General features: G+C 41.3%; 1 protein-coding gene across 1 annotated transcript in view; it reads right to left on the reverse strand.

Annotated features, from left to right (window-relative positions):
• pof1b (POF1B actin binding protein) overlaps positions 1-22,838 on the reverse strand; it is a 90,369-nt gene that overhangs the window by 64,220 nt on the left and 3,311 nt on the right. Inside the window, exon 2 of the mRNA XM_078211653.1 lies at positions 3,281-3,367. Coding sequence (XP_078067779.1) covers positions 3,281-3,367 — 87 coding nt within the window. The remainder of the gene's footprint in view (positions 1-3,280; positions 3,368-22,838) is intronic.

Genomic DNA, 22,838 nt, shown 5'->3' on the forward strand with positions numbered 1-22,838 from the left:
ACCCCACCACAATGGGGCCACAAAAATTCCACCATGTGTGTCTACCAGTTTTGGAATTTTCTCTGTCCCCACTTAAATCCTGTGAGATGTCTGCAAACCAGACCTCCAATTCAGCCCTTTCATTCTTTTCAAATTCCACAAGACCTTCCTTGGTCTTTTTCGTTTTTGAATTTTTATGGTTCCTGAGTCTCCATGTGCTGTATTTTATGTTATGGTCACAGTACTTGGTATCCCACCAAGTCAATGCCCAACAATGGATCCATTCCCTTTCCGAGGAAGCACAACTGTCATTACACAGGTGATCCACTTACTCTGCAGGCAAACCTTCGCTAGGAGAACCGTAAACAAGTGCCAGAAAGCCCTTCTATTAGCACTCTGATGTTTCTCCTGCTTTTGGGCAGCATGGAATAAACCCTTTGGGTTTTCGTATTAGCTGAACTAATATCAGAAGAGTCCAAAACTCGGCTGGCCATTGTAATTGAGCTGCTAGTTTCTCAAAGGCTGCAAAAGAAGTTTCCACATCTTCCTCTTCAAACCTGGGGACACATCGGGAATATTTTAGGAACTAAGATATGTCTCTGGATATTTAAGTTCCCACTAGGTAAAGTCAGGTTCTCTCAAGCTACAATCTGTCTTGGTTCCCAATCATTTTGTACCTGCAACTCTCTCTCAAACATTTCTAGCTGACCATAAGACCAGGTGAAATAGGATTGGGAATAGGCAATTCAGCCCTTCCAGCGTGCTCTGCCATTTAATAAGATCATGGCTGATCAAACACTCACTAAGTCCACTTTCCTGCCTTCTCTCCATAACCCTTAATTTCCCTATTGATTAAAAACCTATCGATGTTAGCCTTGAAAATGTTCAAGGACTCCACAGCTTCCTGGGGTAAAGAATTCCAAAGATTCTCCATTCATTGAGAAAGGAAATCCTTCCTCAAGTCCATCTTAAATGAGCATCCCTTATCCTATGGCCCTCTGGTCCTACACTCTCCCATGTTTGGAAGCGTCTTCCCAACATTTACCCGGTTTAACCCCCTGAGAATCTTACCTGTTTCAACCATATCACCTCTCATTCTTCTGAACTCCAAGGAGTACAAACCCAACCTGTTTAATCTTTCCTCATATGCTGCTCCCTCCATAGACAGAATCATCCTAGTAAGTCTCTTCTTTAGCCCTCTAATGATGATACATCTTTCCTTAAATAAGGCCAAAATTGTACACATTATAAATGTGGCCTCACTAGTATCCATTACAATTGCAGCAACACCTCTTTATTTTAATGCTCCAGCCCCCTTGAAATAAGAATATGCATTCCATTTGCTTCCCCTATTACCTTCTACACATGTATGCTAGCTTTCTGGGTTTCATGAACAAGGACCCCCAAGTCCCTTTGTGCTACAACTTTCTGCAGTCTGTCTCCACTTAAATAATAATGCACCTTCTCGGTCTTTCTTCCAAAAGATTTTCCCACATTGAATTCCATTTGCCAATTTTCTGCCCACTCACTTCTCTGTCAATATCTCTCTGAAAACTATTTACATTCTCCTCACAATCTTCCCTCCCACCTTTGTATCATCTGCAAATTTGGCCACAATACACTATGTTCTGCCCTCCAAATCATTAACATAAATTGTGAAGAGCTACACTGATACCTGTGGCACTCCACTGGTTGCTGCCCTCCAACCTGAGATAGACCCCCTTATCGCTATTCCTTGCTCTCTATTAGTTAGCCAATCCTCTACCCATGCCAGAATGTTACCTCAAACACTGTGAGCATAGCAGCCTTTTTTGTGACACCTTATCAAATGCCTTTTGAAAATTCAAACATACACCACTGATTAGTTCTCCTCTATCTGATCTGGCTGGTTCTCCTCTATTTGATCTGGCTGATATCTCCTCAAAGAACTCAAGCAAATTTGTCAGACATGATTTCCCCTTCATGAAACCGTGCCGACTCTGCTTGACCAGAATATCACTTCCAAAATGCACTGCCAGTCTATCCTTAGTAATCAATTCTACTCTACTGTTTTTCCAATAACTGAAGTTAGATTAACTGGCCTGTAGTTTCCTAAATTTTGCCTGCTACCCTTTTTGAACAAGGGTTCCACACTGGCAGTTTTCCAATTCTTTAGCACAATTCCAGAATCCAAGGATTTTTGCAAAATGACTACCAATGCATCCACAATCTCTGTAGCTACCTTCTTTAAGATTCTGGGATGCGAACCATCAAGCCCGGGGGACTTGTCAGCCTTTAACCCAATTAGTTTGCCTAAAACTAAAACTCTGGTGGTGGTGATTGTATTGAATTCCTCCCCCATATTTTCTACTATTTCTAGGATACTTGTAGTATCCTCTACAGCAAAGACTGATGTGATCCAGATAGCACCAGGCAGACCACTCCAGTGTTCTCGCCGTTACGACACTTGGGAAAATTGCACCCACATCTTTGAACCATATGGATGAATGGGTATCACTACTGTTCTCGAGCACAAAAGCTTGGTGTTGGATCTGAGGTCCTGGTCTTCAAGCACTCAGGCGGCTGAAGGCTCCGCTGACACACTGAAGGCAGTGTTGAACCTCATCCTCGATGTTTTCGCTTGCTGACAGTAGGTTCCCAAGGTATGGAAAGTAGTCCACTACGTCCAAGGCCTTGTCATGGATTTTGATTACCAAAGGGCAGTGTTTTGTGGCAGGGACAAGTTGGTAGAGAACCTTTGTCTTACATAAGTGCAAGGCCCACGTTCTTGAACACTTGAGCGAAGGTGTTGATGATGGGTTGGAGCTTGGTTTCGGAGTGTGCACAAATGTAAGCATAATCTGTATACTGCAGTTTATACGCGGTGAAAGACAAAGACAAGCCAGCAGGAATGCTATAGCTCTTTTGTTGATGGCCCATCCTTAAATAAAGGAACGTGTGAATTCCCCAGATGGCTGTGAATGTCCCTATTTAAATAGGTATTTGCTTGAGATGCAGGACTGTCTGGAGCTCAAAATTCAAAGGTCACATGGTTATTTAATAAACTGTTTTAGGTTTTTAAAGTATTGACTGAAAGTTTATAACACACTGGAATGTGACATGACCCAGTAAATTCTACATAATCTCAAACAAACAAGCATAGTCACTAGATTAAATTTTATTTCATTGTCACACATGACTATCATTAAGTGAATTAGAACTAAAGTTGCCACTACTATTTTAAAATATATCGAGCAAAATAAAGATGTCAAGAAAATAACAGGTTTTGCCTGGACAAGCTTGTAAAAATGAAAACTCATACCTCTGTGGGGTTTGGCAGGCCAATTTGTCTCAAAGTGCTCTGGTCGTAAGTGACATCATTTGCCCGTTGATATTGTGGCTGGCCATCCTGCATAAAAAGATAAGCATTAGACCAAGTCAAAAAGATTTGTTGTTCACTAAAGATGGCTCTCTTTAAATAAGGTGTATATTTTCTGGAAATCATGTGCAGGATATAGTACCAAAACAACTTAAAGCAAAAATATAAATGGATTCACCATCAAGTACATATGATCACATATCGCACTAACACTGACTTTCAGCCCAATACTTAACATATGTGGTTCCCAATTTGACTAGTTCAACATTAAACCGGCCATGGGCAGGAGAATTAGGGGCAGGAGTGGAGTGGAATAGATGACATTAAAACTATTGTCATTCCCTTGCAATTTTAAATGGCTTTTACAAGAATGGTAGAACCCTAACAACAGGTCATCTGCCTGTCTTGTTAGTTGGGAACAGTGCTCGTGCAGCTGGTGCTCGCATGAAACATTTATTCATATCACACAGAAGGATTATTATACAATGTGATTGGAAATATTATGGTGTGGCAAAGTAGCTGTTGGTTGAAAAAAAACAGGTGTGTTGTGAACTATGAAAATATAGTCAGGGCAATTCACACTCAATTCTATCGTTAGCCCTTAGGGGTCTGGATAGCAGAATCCTTCAGCATTTCAACATGCATTCAGTGTGTATATACAGTGGTTATTTAGTCCATTTATGCATAGGAGCTCTGAATTGTCACTAATTGGATGCACTAGATTAAGAAACTTTATTACACTTGACAAAAAGGTCAGAGCACTATTTTCAATTGTACTTCCAAAAGAATACAAAAAATGCCATTCCCAGCAAAATATTAATTATTAAATTACTTTAATATAAATTATTAAATTACTTTAATAATTGATCAAGGATGGTACAACAAAAGTTATATTTGTCCAACAATCTGGTTAGCAATATTTCAAAGGCCATTTGCATAAAGAGATATTGGTATGAATATATAGATTTTTTTACTGTTAGTTTGCCTGCAAGTTAACCACAGAAATTCCACTTCCAACTGAAGTCTAATACCTCAGCTAGATTTTTGCTTACAAACTGTAGAAATCAAACTTAACCACATAACAGTATTTCACTCAATTTGTCATGTGCCTTTCCAGTAGATTAAAACATATTCAAATTAAATTGTCATTGGTTGCTCTGCAGGAGATTATTTTAGCTCTGAGGAAAAATGCAGCCCACATCGTGCACTGTGCTTTTTCCAGCAAATTGCCTCTATGCAATGATACAGAGTGGTTATTTATTTTTTCAATGCAAGTTACTTAGTGCACAAGTTCATTAGCAGCCTCTAACATTGGACGACAGTATAGCTCTTAGTGCTTTTAGCAAAGAGACTCACTAACCTGTGACCAAGCACCTCAATTCCAAACAGCACTTTGTTTCTGGGTTCAACACAAAACTAATTTCACACATTACCCTATGTTTCATAAATGTGCAACTTTTGCAACTTTTTAAAGATTCATTCTATCGCAGCTAAATCTGTTGGCTGCAACTTCACAAAACAACATGTCTCATATATAATGTGAAGTCTCTGTGTGGATTGATAATTTAAAAATAGCTCTGCACCATGAGATTATGATCACTGGAACTGAACTGAGAAAGTCCAACTTCAATTCAGGTAGAACCGCCCTTACAACTGACAAACACTGAAGCCTTTTATCCCATCAATCCAGGCTGGATCTCCACCAAGATCCCAGAGACCAATGTCTGCAACTCACAGCACCGCCCAGGTGTGTTTATAATGCTTTTCATAAAACACCTGTAATCCTGTTTAAAAAGAAACATTTAACACATCACTGGTTATTTTAAAAGCACAGGTATTTGCTGAATTCCACACGAAGTTGGAATAGAAAACCTGCCAGACAGCTTCTAATTCACAGCAGCCAACCTCACTGCAAATTAAGAGACATTCACTTAGAATTGATTATCTTCAGTCTCTTTGCATGCAAGTAAATTTACTTTCCACTCAAAAGACAGAATTTAAAGTTGATTGTAACAAATATACAGCTGAAGCCATGTCAGCTAGAGCAGGAGGAAGGGAGTTTACACCGATTGGAAATGGCTCAAATTCCACAGAGAGCAGCAACATCTGCCTGAACACTATGAGATAGACAGCTTTAGCTGAAGCGCATAAAAACACAGTGCAATAACTGATGAGAAATGAACATCTCAATAGATATTCTGTGAAATACCAACAGACAAGTTGCAACATAAACAAATTTGAGAAAACGCATCCAGAGTTACTCTATACATAAATTAGATATAGCTCTTGGGGCTACAGGGATCAAGGGATATGGGGGGGGGGGGGGGGGGGGAGGGGGGCAGGGGGATCAGGATATTGAATTGGATGATCAGCCAAGATCAAAATGAATGGCGGAGAAGGCCTGGAGGGCTGAATGGCCTATTCCTGCTTTTATTTTCTATGTTTCTATGTACCTGAATGCTGCCGACGATGTCAAAAGGAGTTCTTGATCTTGCACACTAATGCTCTATACAGTTCTAATGATCAGGAAGAATTTGCACTGATTTTACCATTAACTTTCAAGTCCTAAATTAGGTGGCAACATACAAGCAACACGCTTGAACACTTATCAAGTAAAATGTGAAACATCAGCCCCATTCTACTGCTGAGCTGACGGATGGGAATTAGGTCATCGTGTTGTATCATAAAATTAAAGCCACTCAACAATTAAATTATTAAAACAACTCACAATTTAAATTGCGATATCAGGAAATCAGTGGTAGTTGACAAAAGTAAAAATGCCACACCATTCACAGACCATGGGTAAAGTGCTCCATCATGAGCAATCCCCCATGCGTTTAATCTGCAGCAGAAAAGTAATGTACTTGGCAATTATGTTGCACATTAATTGTTGTTTAGCTGTGGCAGCTTCCAGAAACCTTCTTCCCATCTCTCTAAAGGTGAGTCAGGAAAACAATAAGATATGTACAAACTTTCCAAATGCTTTACTTTCTAAACTAATTGCTTTCCTGAGTACAACCCTTGCATGGCATCAACAACTTGGGAACCAACAGGATCCCCAAAGAGCTTGGATGACCTTAACCTCAAATTTTCACTTCAATCCCATTCCTAACACTGCTATTTATCCAGCTCCCTTAATTTTCCAAATGTTAACTGGCAAAACATGAACCACCCTTACCTGGGGATCTATTTCGTCTTTCACCTATCGACTACTCTGGGGAAACAGGGCAATATTGTCTTGAAGATAATTGCAGATAGTTTTTAACATCTATCCTTACTGATAAATCCATACAAGGTTAGAGTAATATAATTGATATGCAGCACGTTATTAGCTTGCTAATTTGATTTGACTTATTACTCTCACATGTATTAGCATACAGTGCAAAGTATTGTTTTTTGCACGCTATATAGACTAAGTACACCATTCATAGAGAAGAAAACGAGAGAGTGCAGAATGTAGTGTTACAGTCATAGCTAGGGTGTAGAGAAAGATCAACTTAATGCAAGGTAGGTCCATTCAAAAGTCTGAAGGCAGCGGGGACAAAGCTGTTCTTGAGTCAGTTAGTACGTGACCTCAGACTTTTGTATCTTTTTCCCGACTGAAGAAGGTGGAACAGACTTCACACTGAATGACCATTATTAATGAATAGTCATCATCATCTGAATATTTTTCTTCCTATGTCCCCCATATACAAGGTTGTTAATGATGGATATTACAGTGCAATTGTTTGTATCTTGATAAGGTCTTGCACTTGCAATATTGTTGCATAACTAGGCTAATTGAAGACATTGCTCCCCCAGTTAACATTTGAACCTTTCGTGTTTGGAGATTGCCTGAATTCTTTTTGAAAATCATGCACCAGGAAGAAACATTGCCTTAGTCCTGAGTTAGATAGGATACCTTGTGTAACAACATTCCAGATACAGGTATTAGTGGCATCCCATCTGCCTGGTTTGAGTGAAAGCTTAAGATTTATAATGGCTTAATTATAGTCAAATATTTGACTGTGATCATTTTAAATGATGTTGCATGTCACCTGAGAGTAACTTGTATGGGAATAGAGCAAAATCTTTTTATTTCATCTCACAATATATACAAATAGGGCATGGGTTGGAATGAAGCCTTGTAATTATATTTTAAATAGGAGTCATTAATCTCATGAGGATGATTGCTTATAAGCATAAATATTATTAATTCCACTACCGTGTATCTGATAATAAAGATTACTCTGGAAAGAAAAGGATTTCACCAAAGTTCAGTGTACTCACCATTATATAGATTTATAATGGAATTAAAGACTGGAAATTTGTTCAGAGGAAGTTAAGTTAATTTGTTCAAATAATAAATGTAGACTAAGCAAGTTGCTACAGCATCTGCTGTTCCCATAAATACACTGACGGAGCATGATGAAAGTATTTGCATTTATACAGTTTCTTTCACATCCTCAGTATATCAAAAGGTTCTCGACAGCCAATTATTTTTGAAGTATAATCATTGTTGTTTCACAGGCAAATATGTAGTTTGGCAGCCCAATCGTGGGCAGGAATTAGATGAATGATGAATTATTCTGTTCTGTGGGCGTTGTTTCAATTAATATTAGCAAGGACAACAGAGGTTAAAAGAATCCACAGGATCTTTAACGTCAAATAGGCAAGTGCAGCTTCCACTTAACCACTCACCTGAAAAAGACGGCACCCTCTGACAATGTGGCACTTCCTCAGTACTGCACTGATGTCTCAGCTTAGAAGTGCTCAAGAAGCAGTTTTTTGTTTCATTTTTTCATGGGATGTGGGCATCGCTGGCAGGGCCACCATTTATTGCCCATCCCTAATTGCCCTTGAACTGAGTGACTTGCTAGGCCATTTCAGAGGGCAGTTAAGAGTCAACCACATTGTTGTGGGCCAGACCAGCCAAGGATGACATACTTCCTTCCCTAAAGGACATTAGTGAACCAGATGGGCTTTTCCAACAATCAACAATGGTTTCATGGTCATAATGGTCATCAGTAGATTCTTAATTCCAGATTTTTTTTTATTGAATTCAAATTCCACCATCTGCCGTGACAGGTCCCGACAGAACGTTAGCTGATATTCTGGATTAATAGTCTAGCAATAATACCCTTCTGCTGGCGATTGCCTCCCCTTGCACCACAATCTTCTGAATGAGACCAAGAAAGTTCTTCCAACTGAACCAAATCCACACATGCTGAAAGCTGTACATTGGCCAGAATCTTCCAATCCTGCCAAAAGTCCATGGACGTTTAGCAGGCCCCACCGCATCCCCCAGAAAATCCCAGCCATTGTAAATGCAACTTGCATTTATATAGAATCCTACAGTGCAGAAGGGGGCCATTCGGCCCATCATACAAAGTGCAATGCAAGGTAATCAGACCAAAATTGTTGCTAAAAGTGGCGTTATTTAGAGAAATTACTAAAAATTGGGTCAACGATTTAACAAAGGTCTTAAGTAGCTGCTGAGTTCTGTTTGGGTTTAGACTATTACCCATAATAGAGCATTTCTCAGTGCAGCACTAAGGCCTAGATCAAGTGTTCAGCTCTGCAGTGGGATTTGAAGTCATAACCGTCTGGCTTTGAGGAGATAATATCACTAACAGAATGGAGCTACACTAGGGACAGAAGTTGACAATTAATTTTACAATTACAATTTTTTCTTAAAAGCTGCCCCTCCACCCATGCAACCCCAGAACCAAATAAAAATAACGCTCATAACCTTAGGACTGGTACCCCTTTCAGGATTGTGTGTACTAAGGAAAAAATGTAGCAAATTCAATACCCTTCGCAGAGCTTTGTGAGCTGACAGACCCGGATTGGAAAATCCTGCAGCAAATGCTCGCCTCTGCACAGGGAGCAACACAAAGTGGGAAGGGAGAGAGAAAGAAGTACTAAGTGGGAGGAAGATTAAGAATAGAGTGAGAGAGTTCACTCCAGCCTTTGATGTGTGCTGTTGTATAATGTGTTTTGTTCCAGATGTCAGTGTAATTTTCTTGCTTTTTCTCACTACAGCCAATACTGTAAAAATATCACTAAGTATTTATTCAAACATTATTTGTCCCTAAATCTTTCTTTTGTTTTCTTTGATTTGTAAATTATGCAATTCACCTCCACAGAAAAAGTTAAATTTTTCATTCAATGCAGTGATACTAGGACATTCAACGAATAGAAATGCATTAACAAGCAGTGGGCAAATGTCGTGTGATCAAAGATCATGTGATTAAGCATTCTGAGCTGTGCCAGGTGATTGAATACCATGTGATGAAATGTTACATCATCAAATCTTCAGACAGCATTTTAGCACACCCCCACCCAGCAGGTTGTCAGATAGGGATTTTCTCAGGTAGCCTTCTCCCTGCCTACCTACCCACAAACCCATCTGAAATTTTATGGGTCGTGGGCAAGGCATAGGGTCCATCTCCCTCCAATTCCACAGGTCCACCCTCGTTCCAATTAATGGCCTTCTGTTAGGTCTGCTCCCACCCCTCCCATCTGGGAGCTAACTGCCCCACCCCACCCCCTTAGGATTTTCCAACCCAAGCCAGCATTGGGCTAATGTGCTTTCTGCTTATTAGTTCATGGGACGTGGACATTGCTGGCCAGGTCAATATTTATTACCCATCCCTAATGTAAGTTTTTCAGGCAACTCAGGCCTTTTTTATGAGCTGGGAAAAGGACTTGAACCCTAAAGAACTGTGAAAATGGCCACACTTGGCTGCAGGACTTGACCAAAAATGTCCCAGGGAGCCCAGCCAGCCTGTGTGTGTGTGTGTGTGTGTGTGTGTGAAGGGGCCCAGTCCAAAAATTGCAAGCAGCCAGAAACCAGACAGACTGCTGATTAGGTTATCAGCAGCACAAAAAGGACCTGACGACCTCACCAGACTAGGCTGGCAGCAAGACAATACACCTGGTCTGGACTCAATACAGGTGATAATGGCCTTGTCCCAGAGCGAGGAGAAGCCCATTTCCCTCATGAGAAAACAATTAAACGATCTCCGATGGAACAATAAAGGACAGCAAGAGACCTATCACCTGGGATGGGACCATCTGGTCTCTATGGACTGTAAGATCGCAGCTGCAGATAACACTAGCAAGCCTTTGTCTGTGGAACTGCCGGTTGGAAGGGGGGCGGAGTTGGCAGGAAAAGAATTCAAGTTTTACAATATAAAAGGATGGTCAGGCCGGCCATTGCTCTCTTTTCTCTTCGGACCAGCATGACAGCACTCTCCACTCTCCTCCTGTTCCTGCCTCTCGGTCGTCTCCAGCACGCAGCCTGAAGCCCACTGAGCAATTTAAACTAGGATTGTGAGTACCCTCCAGACCTCATTACAAGCTTGGTCCAAAAAGAGATGAATTCCAGAGGTGAGAGGTAACTGTCCTTGAAATCATTTTTGCATCTCAGCCTTAAAGAATGATTGAGTCCTGGTTACGATTTTGGTTCGGAAAGGTCTGATCAAAATGATATTTGCGCCAAACTGATTGAATGCATTAAGAGGCATGACAGCATTTCATGTTGTCAAAGAAAACATAGAAAAACATTCTCAACAAGTGCTGTGTTCAAACATTTGAGGAACTCCCATTTGTAATGTTCCCCTACTCTCTTTGAGAGAGAAAGCTGAGCAACTGCACAAATCTAAAGCAATCTACTCACCAGAGTGTCTGAGAGTGGCAGGTATGAAACCAGTAGAGATTGTAAAAGCTCTCCGAAGAAGGCAGCAATGTAACTTTATGACACTTTTCTATAAAGAGGCTGAGAGATGTGAGCTATTCGACAATCCAGTATATATGCTTGTGATATTTGTAAGTGTATCCATCACCTGTTCCCAGGTTCCTCCATTGTCCTTCCTGAATTATACCAATTCTTCACTCTGCTCAACCCAGATTAAGAAGTTTAACAACACCAGGTTAAAGTCCAACAGGTTTATTTGGTAGCAAAAGCCACACAAGCTTTCGAGGCTCTGAGCCCCTTCTTCAGGTGAGTGGGAATTCTGTTCACAAACAGAACTTATAAGACACAGACTCAATTTACATGAATAATGGTTGGAATGCGAATACTTACAACTAATCCAGTCTTTAAGAAACAAAACAATGGGAGTGGAGAGAGCATCAAGACAGGCTAAAAAGATGTGTATTGTCTCCAGACAAGACAGCCAGTGAAACTCTGCAGGTCCACGCAACTGTGGGAGTTACAAATAGTGTGACATAAATTCTGATTCTAGGATCGCATGATAAAGACTCAGGAGGAAAAAAGCAGAAATATTTATGTGAAATAGTGTGACATAAACCCAATATCCCGGTTGAGGCCGTCCTTGTGTGTGCGGAACCTGGCTATCAGTTTCTGCTCCGCGACTCTGCGCTGTCGTGTGTCGCGAAGGCCGCCTTGGAGAACGCTTACCCGAATATCAGAGGCCGAATGCCCGTGACCGCTGAAGTGCTCCCCAACAGGAAGAGAACAGTCTTGCCTGGTGATTGTCGAGCGGTGTTCATTCATCCGTTGTCGCAGCGTCTGCATAGTTTCCCCAATGTACCATGCCTCGGGACATCCTTTCTTGCAGCGTATCAGGTAGACAACGTTGGCCGAGTTGCAAGAGTATGTACCGTGTACCTGGTGGATGGTGTTCTCACGTGAGATGATGGCATCTGTGTCGATGATCCGGCACGTCTTGCAGAGGTTGCTGTGGCAGGGTTGTGTGGTGTCTTGGTCACTGTTCTCCTGAAGGCTGGGTAGTTTGCTGCGGACAATGGTCTGTTTGAGGTTGTGCGGTTGTTTGAAGGCAAGAAGTGGGGGTGTGGGGATGGCCTTGGCGAGATGTTCGTCTTCATCAATGACATGTTGAAGGCTCCGGAGGAGATGCCGTAGCTTCTCCGCTCCGGGGAAGTACTGGACAACGAAGGGTACTCTGTCCACTGTGTCCCGTGTTTGTCTTCTGAGGAGGTCGGTGCGGTTTTTCGCTGTGGCGCGTTGGAACTGTTGATCAATGAGTCTAGCGCCATATCCTGTTCTTATGAGGGCATCTTTCAGCGTCTGGAGGTGTCTGTTGCGATCCTCCTCATCCGAGCAGATCCTGTGTATACGGAGGGCTTGTCCATAGGGGATGGCTTCTTTAACGTGTTTAGGGTGGAAGCTGGAGAAGTGGAGCATCGTGAGGTTATCCGTGGGCTTGCGGTACAGTGAGGTGCTGAGGTGACCGTCCTTAATGGAGATGCGCGTGTCCAAGAATGCAACCGATTCCGATTCACATAAATATTTCTGCTTTTTTCCTCCTGAGTCTTTATCATGCGATCCTAGAATCAGAATTTATGTCACACTATTTGTAACTCCCACAGTTGCGTGGACCTGCAGAGTTTCACTGGCTGTCTTGTCTGGAGACAATACACATCTTTTTAGCCTGTCTTGATGCTCTCTCCACTCCCATTGTTTTGTTTCTTAAAGACTGGATTAGTTGTAAGTATTCGCATTCCAACCATTATTCATGTAAATTGAGTCTGTGTCTTATAAGTTCTGTTTGTGAACAGAATTCCCACTCACCTGAAGAAGGGGCTCAGAGCCTCGAAAGCTTGTGTGGCTTTTGCTACCAAATAAACCTGTTGGACTTTAACCTGGTGTTGTTAAACTTCTTACTGTGTTTACCCCAGTCCAACGCCGGCATCTCCACATCATGACAACCCAGATTAGCCATTCAGGTGCACGCAGACTTTACTGCGACTGGATACTTAAGGCTTCCTTGAGAATTCTCTCTGGTTCAATTCACAACTGGGAACTAAACCCTTCGGCTGAATCTAATGACAGTCTCTGGGGTCTTGGATAGAGAGCTCACAGGGGTAAAATCATCAAGCACTTTCACAGAATAGGGAATATCTGGAACTGCAAAACACTGGGGATATTGGGCCAAGTGAAATCATGAAAGCTGAAATCATTAGATTTTTATCAAAGGATAATGAGCAAGATGAGGTTGAGGTACTGACCAACATGATCTAATTTAATGATAAAACAGGTCGAGGAGCGAATGGCCTATTCTTGTTCATATGGCAACCAGGAAATTGGAAGCAGTTTCTTGGCTTTCAGCATATGGATCTGTTCATTTCTTCCTCCCCAAGTGAAAGAGCTAACTTAGTGAGTTCACATTTTACTCACTTGATCAAAGGGCTCCTTAATAATCACCAATATACTCTCCAAATGACCGTGGCATTATTTATGGGTTTATGTCAGCTTTTTCCCTGAAAGCTTTCACCACGGCAAAAGAAGCAGAGACAACATGGGAATATATATTTTTATATTTTGATTTGATTTATTATTGTCACATGTATTAGCATACAGTGAAAAGTATTGTTTCTTGCACGCTCTACAAAGCAGCATACCATTCATAGAGAAGGAAACAAGAGAGTGCAGAATGTAGTGTTACAGTCATAACTAGGGTATAGAGAAAGATCAACTTAATGCAAGGTAGGTCCATTCAAAATTCTGATGGCAGCAGGGAAGAAGTCGTTCTTGTGTCGGTTGGTACGTGACCTCAGACTTTTGTAACTTTTTCCTGACGGAAGAAGATGGAAGAGAGAATGTCCAGGGTGAGTGGAGTCCTTCATTATGCTGGCTGCTTTGCCGAGGCAAGTATAGACAGAGTTAATGGATGGGAGGCCGATTTGCGTGATGGATTGAGCTACATTCATGACCTTTTGTAGTTTCTTGCTGTCTTGGGCAGAGCAGGAGACATACCAAGCTGTGATACAACCAGAAAAATGCTTTCTATGGTGCATCTGTAAAAGTTGATGAGAGTTGTAGCTGACATGCCAAATTTCCTTAGTCTTCTAAATCCAATCCTGACTTACAAAAGGAAACTGGATAATTATCTGAAGAGAAAACAATTTCACAGCTACAGTGATAGGGCAAGGGAGTGGGACTAGCTGAATTGCTCTTGCAAACAACTGGCACAAACACAACAGGCTGAATGGCCGCCAGCACCGGAATCACTCCATGATTCTATCGGAAATCTTCTTCACAAGGTCATTTGAAAATTATTCCACGCTGTGATACATTTTAGGAACCATTCCACCCCTTGAGACTCAAAGGCGAAAATCCTTCTCTTCAATATTACAGGGATTATTATTCCAATCTAAGGGGTTGAGGTGGTTGTGTGGAGTATTGAGGAAAGACAAAATCAGGTACCAGCACATCATGGGCCCTGTGAAGATTGTGTCAAAGAAAGTAGTTGGGAAGAGACTGAAATGTCTTCTGTTGTGGAGAGAGAGAGTGAGAGGAAATGTGGTGAGGTAAATGATGGAGACTGAACTGCCAGGAAGGAGGAGAAGAGGAAGGTCAAGGAACAGATGGAAAGATGCGGCAGTGAGAGACTTAAATGCAATGGAATTGGTCGAGGAATGGGTGATTGACAGAGAAATGTGAGCAACTAGCATTGTGGAAACCCCAAGTGAAATGGGAGAAAGAACTCCCAGCATTGAAATCCTGCATTGCCTGACATATACTTAGCAGCTCATTGTATTATTTTGCTGTAAATTATCACTGCTGCTCTTCAATCTGAAAAAACTTCTCTACTTCTTAATTAAATAATTTATGTGACTAATAACAATTAAAAACGAAATAGTCTTCATCAACATATTCACAATCCAAAATGAAATCTTTCATTAGAAGACTACATGTACACTCTGAATGTTTTCTCTCTCCTGTGATTAAAACCATTGCTTTACACAATATCTTCAATCTGTTCTCCAATCAACTTTTCCAGAATTGAATGGATTTGAACAACTCACTTGTTTTTAAAGCTTTCCTCTTTTATCTCGCACGCACAAATCTGCATTCTGTGCCACTTTGCTATTTTATGTCCACCCTTCTTGACTTGATGTTGCTCTGGTTTTCATTGTGAAGTCAGGGAGCATAACCAGAAAGCAGGTGTGTTGTATGGCAACATAAATCTGGACAGCTGTTCGTGACAATTTAGGCTAAGTGAGAATTAAGGCACAGACCCGGGATACAGAAAATATTAACATGGCAGTAAGTGTAATATTTGGCAATTAAATAGATGGTGCAGCTCTTTGTCCCTAATATGGACTCAATAGCATCGCCAACTTGTGAAGTATTCATGATAAAATATGTAGCTCGTTTTCCCCAAACATAAGAACATAGAAATAGGAGCAGGAGTAGGCCATTCAGTCCCTTGAGCCTGCTTCACCACTCAATAATGTCATGGCTAATCTTCTGCCTCAGCTCCACTTTCCAGCCACTCTCTACATCCTTCCGCACCGACCAAATCTCGATCTATTCCAGTCTTAAATATGCTCAACAGTGGGGCATCAAAACAATCTGGGGTAGAAAATCCCAAAGACTCGCAACACCCTGAGTGAAGAAATTTCTCCTCATTTCAATCCTAAATGATCACCCCTTTATCCTGAGACTGTGTTCTAGATTCTCCAGCCTGGGGAAACAGCCTCTCAGTGAATACCTGCCAAGCCCCATCAGAATCCAGTGTGTTTCAGTGAGATCATCAACCCCCCTATTCTTCTACACTCCAGAGATTATCAGCCCAATCTACTCAGTGTCGCATCTCAGGACAACCATCTCACCCCAGAACCCAATCCAGTGACCCTTTGCTGTACACCTCCCAGGCAAGTATATTCTTCCTTAGATGTGGAGAACAATTAGGGCAGGACTTTCCCCTCGGATTCAGCACTGCGATAGCAGACTCAAATACGGTGAGAATACAGCTTGTGTGGCGAACAGTTACTCGGCTGTGATTTTCCCCAAATGAGCCAATTAGTGGCCAAAAGGCATACTAATTGACAATTAAAGGCAGCAGACAGGTTTTTGATATTGGAGGGCCAACAGAAACCAAGTTTCTGACTCAACTGCCCTTTCAGGCAGTGCGTTCCAGAATCCCACAATGCTGGGTGAAATGTTTCTTCTCAACTCCCCTCTTAGTCTTCCACTTCTTACCTTAAATCTAGGCCCCCTGGTTATTGACCCCTCTATTGGAAAAAAATGTCTTCCTATCCATCCTATCTATGCCCCTCATAATTTTATACGCCTCTATCAGGTCCCCTCTCAACCTTCACTGCTCCAAGGAAAACAGCCCCTATTTATCCAATCTCTTCTCACAACTCAGACCCCTCCAGTCGAGGCAGCATCCTGGTGAACTTCCTCTCCAGTGCAATCACATCCTTCCTATAATGTGGTGATCAAAGCTGCACACAGTACTCCAGTTGTGGCCTAACCTGTGTTTTGTACAGCCCAAGCATGATCCGCGTGCTCATGTATTCTTTGCCTTGGCCAATAAACGCAAATATTCCATATGCCTTCTTAACTACTTTATCTCTCACCTATACTTTTCTGGTTGAATTCCATTTGCCACTGCTCTGCCCACCTGACCAGTCCATTGATATATTTCTGCAGTCTATGGCTATCCTCCTCACTATTTATCACTCTACCAATTTGTGTCATCCACAAACTTCTTGATCATACTCCTCCAAATCATTAACGTACATCACAAATAGAAAGGCCCCTCCACAAATAGAAAGGCCCAGCGGAATCCCACTGGAAATGGGCTTCCAGTCACAGAAACATCCCTCTACCATCACTCTCTGCTTCCTGATCTGAGCCAATTTTGGATCCACTGTGCCACTTTGCCTTGGATCCCAATGGCTCTTACTTTCTTGACCAGTCTGCCATGAGGAACCTTATCAAAAGCCTGCTAACGTCCACAGACTACATCAAATGTATTACCCCCTCATCAACGCTCCTGGCTATCGCCTCAAAACATTTGGTTAAATTTGTCAAACATGACCTTCTCTTAACAAAGTAGGCTGACTATCCCTGATTAATCTGCATCTCTCCAAGTGCCAATATATACTGTCCCAATGAATTCTTTCTAGTAACTGGCCTATACTTTCCTGGTCTATCCTTACCTCCTTTTATTAATAATAGGACGATGTTAGCAGTCCTCCAGTCCCCTGGCACCTCACCGGTGTCCAGACAGGATATGAAAATTACCTAGAAAATATTCATCTTGGTTCGAGGCATTTGAGATCTATTTTAAAAAATAGATTCAACAGTTGGGAATTACTGAATTTGGTTATTTGCTTTTATCTGTTGCCAAGGATAGTGCATAGAATCAGCAAGCACTGACCAAAAGTGGACTTACACACACATGGAAATAGTGAAGACATCCCAAAGTGCTTTACAGCCAATTAATTATACTTTAAGTCTAGTTGCTGCTGTTGTGTTGGGAGATGCAGAAGCAGAACATGGTCGCACAAAGAGCAAAGGAACAAATGATTAAATTATCTGTTCAGTCATGATGGCTGAAGGGTTAATGTTGCCCACCCGTATTGATAGGTCATCAATAAAATTGCTGCTCCACATGAAACTACTGGTCATTAAAGTACATTCTAAAGTTATGAAGCTTTTGTTAAACAGGTAGCAAAAACACTTTAGTAAGTAGAAAATCAAATCAGGATATAAGACACCGCTCTGTGTGTGTCTCTTTTCCCACTCATTACTCACGCATTGTATTTAACATTCATTGGGCTGGATCTACTACTTTCAGATACACCCTTATGCCGACACACAAATAATTAGTTAAAATTGGTCTTGCATCTTACAGAATCTGTAATTCTCAGACTGTTTCAGTATTTGAAGTAGTGCCAGGTTTTGCTTAGGAGTTACAGTGTGTACTTAAGTCACACTATAGCTGCATAAAATCTTTTGAACCCTACACTTTGTACAAGTATCATAGAACAGGTAGGAGTTCTCATCCACAGAGGAATCTTTTAATTAAATACTTTCCATCAAAGCAAAAGGTGATGATCACTTCCATTAAAAGCTCCCTTGAACACATACGAGGAAGTTACTTCATAATAAAAGGTGCTGGCCAATTAATTCCTCCAAGCTACTCCCAATCTGCTGGAGCTACTTTGTTGTGAGTTCCAATGAATTAAGACCAGTTGAGTGGGAGCAGCGTGGATTGTCTCTATTACGATTAGCAAGACCACTAGTAAATCCTTATGATCTCACCAACAATGTGTACTTTTATATCATCTTCGACAAAATAAACTGTCTCAAGGCACTTCACAAAGGTGTTAGCTGATGTAGCATTGATATAGTGCCTTTCGTATACTCAAAATATCCAAAGGTGCTTTACAGCCAATAAAGAACTTCTGAAGTGTAGTCAGTTGTAATGTATAGAAATACAGCAGGTAACTTATTCATCGTAACAGCCCATCATTCAATTGGATAAATGATCATTGATCGAAGGATAAACACTAGGATTAATTTAGCATGGCCAAACAACCGAACCCACACATCTTTGGACTGTGGGAGGAAACTGGAGCACCCGGAGGAAACCCATACAGACACGGGTAGAATGTGCAAACTCCACACAGACAGTGACCCGAGGCTGGAATTGAACCCGGGTCCCTGGCACTGAGGTAGTAATGCTAACCACTGTGCCACCATGCTGCCAAAGTGAAGCGTCAGCCAAAAATGATGGGCTGGATTTTAACCTTAGATTCCAGACATCAATTAGTCTGTTGACACAGATGGACCCAAGGGAAAACATTGCTTGATTGACAGATTTCTCTATTAGATTTATTTCTCAATTACTCGGTGTTTATTCACACAAGCTAAAGGGGTGTAAAGTACTTGCAGTATCTGCTATAGATTCTGTAAGGGCTGCAGTAAAAGGGATAAGTTGGAAGAAAGTTATGAAGTAATTACTTTTTTAATGCTATTTCACACATGACACTGTTACTATGGGGTTTGTTGGTTCTGTACAGAGTGGATACTGGGTCAATGGACAATGTGGTGTCATACATTGGCATAGAGGGCATGAGGAGCCATTGCGGTAGGGCTTTGATTGGCTTTGGAGTATGAGGAGTCATTGGGGTGGTTGGAGGGGCGTATGTTGGCAAAGAGGTTATGAGGATCCTTTGGGGTGGGTGGAGAGCATGAGACGGCAGGCATGGGGAGTGTATGGAGGGATGTGAGGGGTGAGGACTATTTTCTGTTTTATTGTTTTTATTATAACTGGGGGGCAAAGTCCCAGGGCACTGAGGCAAGCCTTTTAAACAGCCCGCTTCTGCACCCAGCAGCCCGTGTCTGCTTCCAAACTATTTCTGGGTGTGGTGAGCTCAACTCCAGTTAGCATCCACATATACCACCACCCCCCACCCCCCAGACCCTCCGAATGAAAATTGTGCCTTTACAGGCACTTTCTTCCAAGGTAGTTAGCTAAGCCAGGAAATTTCTGAAGTACTCCTAGCCACCTCTTGGATGAAAATCGGTTGCTCAGTGGTTAGCACTGCTGCCTCACAACGCCAAGGAGCTGGCTTTGATTCCCGGCTTGGATCACTGTCTATGCGGTGTCTGCACATTCTCCCTGTGTCTGCGGGGTTTCCTCTGGGTGCTCCAGTTTCCTCCCACAGTCCAAAAGACGTGCTGGTTCGGTGCATTGGCCATGCTAAATTCTCACTCAGTGTACCTGAACAAATGCCAGAGCGTGACGAGGGGATTTTCGCAGTAACTTCAGTGCAGTGTTAACGTAGCCTACTTGTGATACTAATGAATAAGCTTTAAACTTTAGCCCCAAATGTTCAAGTTTGTGGAGTGGAGCTAGAGAAATGAATAGTCAAAAAGTGAAGAACATTTAAATTTTTAAAGTTGTAAATGAAATGTCAAGGCCAGGAAGTCAGAGGTAGAGAATTTAATATGGCAGAACTGTGGTGCTACTAATGGACAATGCAGGAAGACCCAAGTGGACAGTCTGGAATCCAATACCAGAGCCTGCTGGAGCTGTAGAGTTAGAGTCAAGATTTTTGAATTCTATACATTTGGAAAAATGGGAGACCAGCAAGGACAAGGTTGATGTGATGAAATGGTATGGTGGGGGACAGGATACAAGTGCAGAATTTATGTAGGGAGGTGCTCAGGATGCCAGCACGGACATACTGAAGAAGCCAAGTTTGCAGGATTTCCGCACTGGTGGGAATGATGTTATGGCAGAGATAGGCAATGTCCAAAAGTAGGAACCTAAGTAGTTCTCATTTGTAACTTAATGTCAGCTAGGCAATCTGAATGAACAATGACAGTCAAGTAATAGGCAGGTAGTCGAGATATTAAACTGGGTTTTGTGAGCATACATGTAGAAACTGATTCAATACCTACAAATGATATCTCTAAAGAGAGAGGCAAGGTAGAATTTAGGACTGAAGGGGAAGGTAATGTTGGAGGCGTGGTGACTACATTGAAAGAGATAAGAGAGGCAACAAAACCACAGTGAACCTTGGTCAAAGTTCCATCTCAAGTGGCTCAGTCAACTCACTGCTATAGTGTATCTCTCAAGGCAACCAAGTTAAAACACTTGTAAAATATTAGACATTGAAAATTATTCAGGAAATCATGGATGTCATTGCTCATTTGATTAAAATCCATTGTTTAGTTTAAATGTATTTGCATTTTGTTTTCTGTCTGCGTGTTATGTGGGCACATGGAAAATTAGCATCCTTCTGCAAGCCAACACTAGAGAGACTATTTTTGATTCAATTATGGACTAACCACCAAAGTATTAGTTTAAAAAAAACTGCAGCAGGAACCATGAGTGGTTATTTTTACTTCAACATATTTAATAAGTTACAATAATGTATCTCATTTGAGATATACACACCACACTGCAGGGAACAAGACAAGTCTTGAGCACATACTGCTTATCCATTCATCACCACCCACAATGATGTTGGGGTGTTGGGAACAAAAGCAAGTCTAGCATAAATTCACCAGGTCCAAAAATCCAATTATTAGCATCATAAGGACTTGAAAATTGTATCTGTTATTGATTATAGCCAATAGTCAATATTCTAGTGCATTTTATGCTGGACGAGACTCTGAACATGTTCTAACCTTCAACAATTTGCACTTATTCAACACCAGTTATCACAAACTAGAATCTTCATTTTTTAAATATCAGACTCCTTAAAAATTGTCTACATCTATTATGTAAATGTCACAGACCTTCCCAAATTGAATTTAACTTTTTTTTAAAAAGATAATATCTCAGCGGATGGTCTCGTGGTCACACAAATAAATACAATTATTCAAAAAAAGAATTTTTCAGAAAGAGTTTCCTTCTTCAACATTCTGCTATCACTGCAAGAATCTCAAGGCACACCTCTTTTTAATGTGGTTTTGTTCCGTCTTGCGGTCTCCCTCCCTTCATCTTTGGCTTGATCCCCACTCACTATCCACCACCCTGTGTGAGGAGTTGTTATGACTAAGGAAATGTTTATTCAGCAAATCGTTTCTCCTGATTCATAGGTGAAGGAAACATGGGTATTGTCTGTTCTGCCCACATATAGAAATCTAACTAGGCTCGGGAAAATCAACTACCACGTGTGCTAACTCAAGAGTGGTGCAGGATGGTGTAGAGATTTTCTTTTAAATTTGCTGAAAATGCAATAAAGCCTTGAAAAAGATAGGCTAAAGATGTGGAAGGAAAATTGCCATATGTTTGTTCACAGCTGATATAAATGCTTCATGAATAAAAAGAAAAACTTCTGAAAATTCACAGCAGGTTACTTGACTTGCATTTTGCTTAAACTAAAACAGAAATCTATTTTTTTCTTTTCAGATACTAATTGGTCTACTGCACTTCCAAATGCTAATGCTTATCCTTCAAATTTCCATAATACCACTCTTTCTCTTCTATTTCCGAAATAGAAAGTTTATTTATTTATTAGTCATAAGGCTTACATTAACACTGCAATGAAGTTACTGTGAAATTCATCTAGTCGCCACACTCCAGCGCCTGTTCGGATCAATGCACCTAACCAGCATGTCTTTCAGACTGTTGGAGGAAACCAGAGCACCTGGAGGAAACCCACACAGACACGGGGGAGAACGTGCAAACTCCACACAGTGACCCAAGGTGGGAATTGAACCCGGGTCCCTGGCGCTGTGAGGCAGCAGTACTAACCACTGTGCCACTGTAAAACAGAAAGCTACAGGAACTCTGCTGGCTCGAATGAATGTTCCAAAATATTTTTGTGTTGAAACAGTGACAGGGCATTGATTAAAGCAGAACTTGAGCTCAAGTAATTCTCATCAGCTTCTGAATCTCTAATTCCCAGTATTAAATAAACTCATTATTCAACAACTAGAAATAAATGCGGTCCTAAAACAGTATTATCCTTCACTCGGTAATGAATACAAAAAGGGACATTTAAATATGATTCGATTTTAGTTAAGAAGCTAAGTCATCGGGTTAAGTAACCAAGACAAACCAGGAAACAGAAATATGAAATAAACAGAATAAAAGTGGCCCTTTTTACTAGTAACAGTAAAATTCTTAGCTGGAGATGATAAAAGGTAGCATTGAGAGATTGGAAGTGAAGCTGCATTCACTGACTGGAGACTTGTTTACTATTCCATACAGATTCAAAAGATTTTTGACAAGGTCCCACGCAAGAGATTAATGAGCAAAATTAAAGC

This window comes from Mustelus asterias, chromosome 4, assembly GCF_964213995.1.
Source record: "Mustelus asterias chromosome 4, sMusAst1.hap1.1, whole genome shotgun sequence".
Taxonomy (NCBI): domain Eukaryota; kingdom Metazoa; phylum Chordata; class Chondrichthyes; order Carcharhiniformes; family Triakidae; genus Mustelus; species Mustelus asterias.